This window comes from Tachypleus tridentatus, chromosome 7 (genome assembly GCF_004210375.1).
Source record: "Tachypleus tridentatus isolate NWPU-2018 chromosome 7, ASM421037v1, whole genome shotgun sequence".
Lineage (NCBI taxonomy): Eukaryota > Metazoa > Arthropoda > Merostomata > Xiphosura > Limulidae > Tachypleus > Tachypleus tridentatus.
In genome coordinates this window covers 189,704,828-189,714,546 of record NC_134831.1, presented here as the reverse complement: position 1 = coordinate 189,714,546, position 9,719 = coordinate 189,704,828, and the positions used below count along the sequence as shown (strand labels likewise).

The 9,719-nt window shown below is 32.9% G+C and overlaps 1 protein-coding gene across 1 annotated transcript; it reads left to right on the top strand.

Annotated features, from left to right (window-relative positions):
• The first annotated feature begins 1,394 nt into the window (after positions 1 to 1,394).
• On the top strand, positions 1,395 to 9,340 carry LOC143258271 (solute carrier family 35 member G1-like). The gene is made up of 2 exons (XM_076517243.1): positions 1,395 to 1,503; positions 7,989 to 9,340. Exon 2 carries the CDS (start codon positions 7,999 to 8,001, stop codon positions 9,019 to 9,021), a length of 1,023 nt encoding a protein of 340 aa, XP_076373358.1. The 5' UTR covers positions 1,395 to 1,503; positions 7,989 to 7,998; the 3' UTR covers positions 9,022 to 9,340.
• Positions 9,341 to 9,719: the final 379 nt, after the last annotated feature.

The window sequence follows — 9,719 nt, the reverse complement described above, 5'->3', positions numbered from 1 at the left end:
CCAATTACCATCATGAAAATTGGAGCAGGATAAATGTCTTTCTTACAACTCTTTTTGTAGTTAAATGGTAGTTCTCTCCATTGATAAGTTGAGATGAAATAACAGTTGATTTTGTCAATATCTTTGCCAACAGCATGTCAGATCGCTTTATAGAAGTTATTGTAGTAAAAGGACGATCAAATGAGAACCAGATATTTAATATGGTTCAAGATTACATACGCTATTTATGATAATTTGATGTTGTATTTTATTATTATATACATTTTATTGTGATAGATGAAATGCTGAATTAAACATCTTTCTATAGATGTTCGATAAATTTGTTTGATGCTCTAATAAATCTTTTATGGTGTCCATAGCGCTTGAGACGTTATAAAAATTAAATATGCAGAAATCTTATACACAATAATAATATTATTACTTGTTACAAAATATGTAAGCATTTTTGCCAAGAGTAGATGGATAGAAATAATCTAAGAATATAATTAGTTCAAAAGTCAAATTAGTGAAACAGTAAGACTGAGAATAAACTTATTTCGTGACTTTCAGAAAATTCAGTCATGAAAAATCCGGCTTTAGCATATTTAAAACAAATAATAGTTTTATATGTAATGGTGAAGGTAAATGTAAGGTTCTACGTCTTTGTGAAAATAAAACCAAAACATGAGAAATGAAAACATTCACAACTTGGTAGAAAAAACAACAGAACATTTGATATCAAAAGTAAATATACTTTTTAATGGTTTATCATCTGACACTATTACAATACTTTTATCTGACATAGATATCAACTATAAGTTCTTCTCACCTCAGCACAACAGTTACGGATAATTCGTTCGATAACCAGATTCAGTATTTATTTTTGGTACCAGCATAGATGTTGAATGACAAATTGTCTTATTTGCGTTCTACAAACGTTTAACCGTTTCATATAAGTAATCACAATTTTGGAAGCAAATGGTTTGATCGAATTGTTTATTCTGAAAGTTTCTTCCGAAAATAAAGGTATTTTATTGCATAGCTCAAACATTACTTGTATATCCAATTGTATAAATTTCTAGATGGATTAGCCAACTACAAAATGAAATGTATAATTCAAGCCTTTAATGCTATCATAGAGTTTAAGCCTCAACATATTAAATGTCAATATTTTTTGGACATTTTGATGGAAATAACGTAATTATCATATATTTAGATATCGTTTTATACGTTTAGAAAAGAGAGATAATCGGTACATTCACAAAAAATATATAAAGGTATTTTGTCATTTCAAAAGAGAGCCTAGTGAGTTTACTCGGTGAATCTACATACAGGTTAATATTATTCCAGCTGTTAATGATGTTACTATTAAAAATTTGCTCCTCTCTATTAGTACATGTACATAACCTGTTGCTGCAGTACATAAGAAAAATACATATACAAGCTTGTACTCTGAATACTGGTGTTGTTTGACTATCACACGAACGTGTTTTTGCGAAGGCGTACCATCTCTCTTTAATACAAGTAAGTTGTAAAATTCATGCTGAAATGTTTATTTTAAAAATATAAAACTTTTAGCAATCGTATTACGAACTGTATTTAAATGAATTCGTCTGTTCTAATTACGATATATATATGTTAAGCTTTTTTTTTTCAAAACACTCAATGTATTTCATTAAAATCTAAGGTTAATCGCCATCTTTAAAAATCTGTTTTTATAATTCTTTCCAAGTTAGTGTTCGAGGTTGTCCAGTTGTATTTGAACTACGTAATTCGATTCTTAAAGTTCTGTTTTTATAGATGTAAGACAAAACAAGTTTAACTCAATACAATATAAAAACTCAGAATGTGACAGCTGAGTGTAGTGCGTTACAACTTTCATTATCCTTCATGTTAGGTAATAACATCTTTAAATATATGTATAATCGTATAATTTACGACTCTAGAAACTGTATTTTGATACCGGATGTTTGTATCTTTGTGTATAACTGTAAAATAACAGCAACTACTATCACTTACTCCTCCCTGTGCTCTGTCATGTATAAAGTTATTCGAGAAAACTTCTTTCCATGAATGAATTTATATAAAACATGTTGAAATTTACATAGAGTTTAATATTTAAATACGATCTTACAAAAGCAAGTGAAATTTGTGGTTTTAATTTTATCGTTATGTGTCATATATTCTCTAAAGAGATTCATTCTTCAAGACATCTGTCTTAATGAAAAAAACGCTCTTAAAAATAACGATAAGAAGTATCGTTAATAATATAGGTATCAATATGATGTTTAAATGTATTCCAATCATTATAGGTTTCATATTCTTGTTTACTAATTTATGAGGTTAATTAATTTTAATGAGTTTATTTAGAGATTTTTCTCCATAAGAGTATGAGTTGTTTAAATTGTTTGTATTTTTAATTTCGCGCTAAGCTACACGAGGGTTATCGACGCTAGCCGTCCTTAATTTAGTAATGTAAAACTAGAGGAAAGGCAGCTATTCTTCATCACTTACCGTCCGCTCTTGAACTAATCCTTTACCAACGAATAATGAGATTGATCGTTACTATATAACGCCCCCCACAATTGTAAGAACACGCATGTTTAATGTGACGGAGATTATAAATGGCCGCAACCACTTGGCCATTTCGAATCAAAAGCCGTTTAGCAGTTTTGATGGACATAGTTGAGTTACTTCATATTAAAAACTATGAATAATTGTCCTGTGCTGTAAACTAAACATGTATCTATCTGTTGTATTATCTATACATTTATATGTGGAGTTCATTTCCGTCTGAATCCATGTATTATATTATATATTGACAATTATATAAAATGAGTCATCCCACAAAATATAAAATCTACCAGCAACACAAATACCTATTCTTTTTTTGCTAAAGAAAAGTATTTCTCGGTAAGAATAAAAATAACGTTTATCTGAAACCACATTTTTCACATGAAACGAATGTCAAATACTTATAAAAGTTAATGAACTAAGTAGCCTGTCTTTGTCTTAAAAACAGGTCATGTGACTCTAATATCTTGTTCGTTTTAGGTGACATAGAGACATCGTTACTAATAATTACATTTTTTCATGATAATAATAAAGACAGAGATATCAGGATTTTCATTTGCATTGTACATCTGAAACTTTTATAAACAAACAAGAAAATTAAAAAAATACCATTCCAAAATTTGAAAAAAAAACATTATTAATAAAGTTCTGAAAGAAATATTTATATGGTACATTCCTATACGTTAAGTGTAGTTTTAAAAATGGTTTGCATTTAACTCTCCGTCCAAAAACGAAAAACAAAACCTATAATAATAGGAAAGAATAAACACAAAGCAAATAATATCGAGGTTGTTTGTTTCTTTGGTATCAAGCACAAAGCTCTACTGTCAGTTATGTGCGCTCCATCATCCACTGGTGTCGAAGCCTGGTTTCTAGTGTTATATGTACGCAGATATACCTCTGTGTCAATAGGTGTCACGAATTTGTTCAGAGTGTGTGTTTGTGTTTTTCTTATAGCAAAGCGACATTGGGCTATCTACTGAGTCCAGCGAGGGAAATCAAACCGTTGAGTTTAACATTATAAATCCGTAGTTTTACCGCTGTACTAGCAGAGGACAATTTGTTCACAGTCATAGAATGATTGTTATAAAAAGACACGTGCTGCATATATACCCAGATTAAGTATTTCCCCATGCTTTATCTTTATATGAATAAAAGGATCATTAATGTAATCGACTTCAAACTATAACCTTCGTCTTTTTTCATCAGTTTTATTCTTAAGTTGATTGGTTGCAACAAGACTATTTGTGCGAAATAACCGTTATAAAATTTGAAAATAAAATTTTCAAAAGTGCTGGGACTCACGATCGTAGTGGCAGCTAATGATGAAACTTGGGCTGTTGTATCTGAGTGTCACAATGGTCACACATTGGTACATTAGACCCAGATATAAGAAAATGAGCAATGCGTAGCCCAGCCAGAACAACTTCCTCCTTCTGATCCTTATGGAGGAAGGTAAGCCCAAATAACTTTGCACCAGAAACCACGAAAACAACATCAGCAAGACAGAGCTCTCAATCAGGGTTTAAACCTAATTGTTAGCAAAACTATATACAATCAGTTTCGGAAAAAGGAAAGGTAAAAACCATTCGTAGGGCCCAGTTCAACAAGTGAGTGAAGTCAACGCAATTGCACAGTATTAAAGAGAGAAAGAGAAAGGTTATGATTCGAGAGCATACCTTCCAAGGAACGATTCCTCCCATCAGTATGATCACCATGGTAGTAAAGGTTGTGTACATTAAAGTTACACAAGATAAAAAAGGGAGACAGCAACTTTTCTATTAGAGAAACTAGGTCTAGCCATAGTAAATCTCTCTGGGAGATGGGTAGAGAGATAAACAAGTATGATATGGCCCAAGAAAACGTGGCACAGCAAGATGGGTATGTGCTGGTTGACCAGCAGTGCCATCCCGCCATTCACTCGTCCTTCACACAACCTGCATTTTGGTATAAAAAACTTTCAAAAAGTGTCTCTTTCGGCAAGTTTCCTATGACCAAAGACACGGGGATCGGTCAAAACCTTAATATAATACAGTTTAGAATGGAAGCCTTGAAACTTTCACTTTATTAAAGTGGCCATTTTTACTTAGGTGGAGGAGAAATTGGCAAAAAAGCTTTGTCTTTACGACTATACCTTTTTTTCTTCGAAGTTCTGTCTATTCGTCCTGACCTGGGTTGAGTTGTCATGCTTCCCTTAATACACATAGATTTCAGTGACTGAGGGCGTGAACGCATATTCGTTTTGCGTCTTGGGGCAGAAGAAGACGTACCCGAACAGAAAGTGGAAGTCGAGACTAAAGAAAGTAAACCCAGACAGTCACTGGAAGGAATTGTACAGACAGAGATAGGAGTAGACACGAACTTGTTAACTCATTTATACACAGAAGGCAAATGACTTTTCAATAGTATGATACAACTGTGTTGAAGGCATAGAAAAATCTATCTGGATTGTTACTGTAGCAGTGAAATGTAGTGCAACTACAAATGTTCGAATGGAATGAAAGACAAGAATTTCTGAGACTTTGGGTAAGAAATATTATTGACAGTACGTACTCCTTTTTACATCTTTCTCCTTGTTGGAACTGACACAGTAAGGGTCGATTTCACACATTGGAAGCGTCATTGTCTTTGTCACTACAGTGAACACATGTTAAAAACTACAACCAAATGCTTTATAATATCCGAAATGCTAACAGTGGAACCATCTGATAGGGTTAGGAATGCATGGCTGTATCTTGTAGTTCAGTCAACCTGCACTGACAGAGGCAGGTGGACGTGCAATATAAAAATAAAATCTAGACCTTTCTCGAAAGAATAATTTCATTCTTACGATGAGAGATACGGAGTACAACAGACACGCCTTGACAGGAGAAACTAGCGAGGATCTCCGACTAGGGGATGTTCCTTCAAATCATTCTCAACAATTACTCCTCCAGAGAAATTCAAAATAGCATGAGAATAGCCTCAGTGGGTATGCCTCCAATGACTTTCGGATTCAGGAGTTTGGTTTGTTTATTTCTAGATTTTTCGATCAAGATGTCACTTGAGTGTAATTTCCAGATTGCCCTGGGAGAGACAGCGAAGCCCGATAATCTCTTTTGAATGAAAACGGGGATAGTTGTCTTAAGGTTTTGTGTGACAAAGAATGAAGAATTAAAAGTCAAGGTTTGACTCAAGGTCTGAGTTTGGTGGTGACTGTAACAAAGTCGTCTACGCGAGGGCGTTTATCTTTAAGCTGGTTGTTACTATTCTAATTTTTTGCAGAATTGTGAATCGATAATAAATAGAGACTGATTCAGTGCCTACTGACCTTACCCACTGTGAAGAAATACAGTGGGACACACTACAATGCCAACAAAGATACTTTAGCAACTTCAGGGTTTCGCGAGCAGTATACCAAAACATCAGCAACAGAAACAATGTCCAGAACAACCGTTTAGAATGTGCAGCACTTGTGTTCAGCTGACTCTAGTCAAACAGGACCAGCCAGATGAGTCGGGGGTCGAGCACCCAAGACAAAGCATACACAGAAATTCAAGGTAATGTGTTTTTATACCCCCAGACGCCACTCAATCGCCACTATTCTCTCCTCTCTTTCATAGGTCGCCACGTACGGGAAACACGTGGGTTGACGTTCGTATCTCATAGAAGGTAAATTGACAGTACAAAATTTATCTGGGAGATCCATCCTCTCACTACGTACAGGATTCCTTCTTGAAGTATTATTGCTAAGCAATAATATACGCCTTCATTTATTTCTTCAAAATTATGAAAATACAATTGCAGAATTTGAAAGAAAATCATTGAAATTAACCCTGGTACATTAAATTTTAAATATGATTATTTATTTCTAAATATAAGAACAAAATAAAAGTGTTTGAATTTGCATCACTGTTCTGCAACATTTCTTATCTTGAGAAATAATAAGCGAGTTAAATATCTAATTTACGAATTTCTTAGCGATGGCTCACTTACTTCACATTGGTCAACTTAAATTCAAGGATGTGCCACCGCGCCTTATACAGGGTGTTCGGAAAGTCACTGTGTAGTTTTGTAATCATATTTTATTCAGTCCATTTCAAGCCAGCAACTGATAGCGGTGTTTAGAAACAAAATAAGAAGGATCCAGGCCTGTATTGATGCCAACGGGGGTCACTTTTAACATTGTTTATAATTGTCATTTATATTTACTTCCTGTATTCTATATTGAAACATGTCTGTTAATAAATATATAAGTGCACAGTGACTTTCCGAACATCCGGTACTTAGTAGATAACGAGATAATCTATATCACAGGTGAATGTAACAGCAAAAATATCAAGACGAGCAACAACAATGTAACTTATTCCTTCGTGGCAAAGAAAGTTTATATTATTTTAACAGTTGTCCGAGTTTAAAGAACTAACGTTTTATTTAAGCTATTACTCCTTCAACATAATATGAGCATCTTGCTAATGAATATAATGTATTTCATAATAAAGATATTCTTTCATAACACATATTCATATAAAATTGAGTGAGAAGTACTTTTATTTTCACCAGATTAAATTCTTGAGTTTCTAGATATCTGACTTGTATAAGCATTTTCATAATTTATTGCTTCTAAGCAGCTATCCACGAAAATTACATAATAGAGTATCTGTGGTGTGCACACGACGGGTCTCAAAACTCGATTTATGGTACTATAAATACATACTACTGTAACACTGGGGATTTCACAGATAATATATACAGTTTTAATTACCATGGAGGCTAGGCTATTTGAGGTATAAAAGTCTACATGACGTATATCTCCCTGATCGTGAAAGTTTTGTAGCTATCCAGGTATACGGTGCTCTTAACTATTATAACTATTTTGAATTTCAAATCCTTAATTATAGTACACTCTCTTGCAAAACATTTTGAAGAAAGTATTAATTATTTTCTTTAATTTTAAATAAACGTGTGATGCATGGTAGGTGTTATTTTACTTTGGTCTTGTGGCTGCACATTCGGTTGAAGATAAAGATACATAATAAACTTTATTTGAAATACATTAATAACTAAATGAAATATTTTTTTCATAATTTGTACAGACGATAATGGTTTGAATTTATTATAAGATGTTTTTGTTTACATAAATTGCATCATTCATATTTAGTGTTACAATAACTTTGTTATTATAATTATTTTTATAATTTTAGTTCATTAAAAAGTATGTCTGTCTATCTCCATATAAATAATCAGTTTTTACACATGGTTTGATAAAGCTTAGTACTTTAGTACGTATGAGTCTAATCAGATTATGAAATATATAGTACGCATTAAAATCAGCAAAATTATCTCCACCTAATCCTATCATGTTTTTTTATCTGGTGATATCGAGAAAAATTTAATCTAAAGAGTGATTGTAATAAACTGAGATTATAATATACCTTTATATTTTATTTTCCAAGGCTTAACCATATGGACCGTGGACGACAATATTATGGAATTGGCTTACTTCTTTCTGGAGGGTTTTTCACCGCCATCATTGGAGTATTAGTACACTTTACCAATGAAAGGACATTTATGGACGTTATGGGCTTCTCTCAGGTAGTCCGTATATTTATCATTTCACCTCTGATCGTATTCCGAAATATAAAGTTCATCTACAAGCGAAGAACGACTTTCTTAATCTCTCTTCGATGTGTTATTGGAGCGTTAGGAGATACTTTTCTCTATTACTCCTACACACTTCTTCCTCTTGGCGACGCAACTGCCATCTATTCTACAAACTCAGTTTTTGCTAATGTGTTTTCAGTTTTTATATTCAAACGTTTGTGGAAATGGCGGAATTTTGCTTCCAGTATCCTTTGTATTTTTGGTGTTGTCATTATTTGTCAACCAAGTTTTTTATTTGCATTAAACAAACATTTTTCCTTGAATTACAAAGGAATTGCTGCGGTGATAGCTGGCTCTATTCTGGATTCGTTGTCTTTCAACTTTAATAACCTTTTAGAAAACGTTGATCATATTTTCATCACAACGTTTCTAAGCTTAAATACGATTCTTTTCTGGGTTTTGACTTTAATATGCAATAAACGTCTCCCCGTGTTAGGGTTTGCTGGTTGTTCCTGGACAAATTTGCTCATCTCTGCTATAGGTTTGGTTGGGGTGTTGAATGTTATTGTTGTTACACGAGGATTTCAACTTGTTGAAGCTGGTCCAGGCAGTGTTGCTCTTTGTTCTGTTATTGTGTTTGGTTATATCTTTCAACTCTTTACTCAAGACTCTTCTGTTCGATTCGTAAGCATTTTCGGGGCTTCTCTAATAATCATAGCTATTGTTCTTGCATCTTCAAATTCGGTACACAATAAAAGCGAAAACTCAAAAGGTGTGACTGAAGACATAAGTCAATCAGTAAGCGGCAAGGAGAGCACAAGAAATGACGAGTTGCAAGAAGCAATTGAATCCAGCGAACTACATGTATTAATTGAAAAGAAGTGAAAACTACAGTTGGAAGAATATTTATGTGAACGAAGTCCTTGATTTTAATATTTTTTATTCTATTATATATAATGTGACTTTCATTTCACAGTTCGTCGAGAAGAACTTATTATTCTATTCTCTATGTTATTAACAAAACAGTTTTATAAGAGGAAACCATATTGGAAGATATATTCTCGAAACCAGAGTGATAAATTGTATCTCTGGTAAATATCGTTAATAGATTTAATATCAGGTACTTTGTGCATATAGTTTAAATATGAACTTAAAATTTATAAAACGCCTACTATGTTATTATATTTTTCTGAGTGAATTTTTCAACGGTAAATTTTTGTTATAAATTAATTGCCAATAAAATATTAACCAGCTATCAAGTACATGTTTAGCAGTTCTTCCTGTTTTGTTTTATTTAAATATGTGTTTACTTCTTTCTTTACTTGGTTATATATGGACCACTTTATACATGAAATAATATATAAAAAATATTGTTTCCTTCCTTATCATCTCAACCACGTGTAATTATCGTGTTGCGTCAACAGGTGTGTTCATTTTAAATTCTTGAATACGAAAATTTTTCTTTTAAAGAAGATTCATGACTTTGATACCACAAGTTATGAGGTTAAAAACTTGAAATCTACGAGGCAATTTTCATCTTGTTTGTCATAATTAGAATTATTTAAAGAACTCTCCCCCAAGGT

What these genes read in the sequence shown, in the direction of transcription:
- LOC143258271 (XM_076517243.1), top strand. Translation starts at nt 7,999, where the DNA reads ATGGACCGTGGACGACAATATTATGGAATTGGCTTACTTCTTTCTGGA.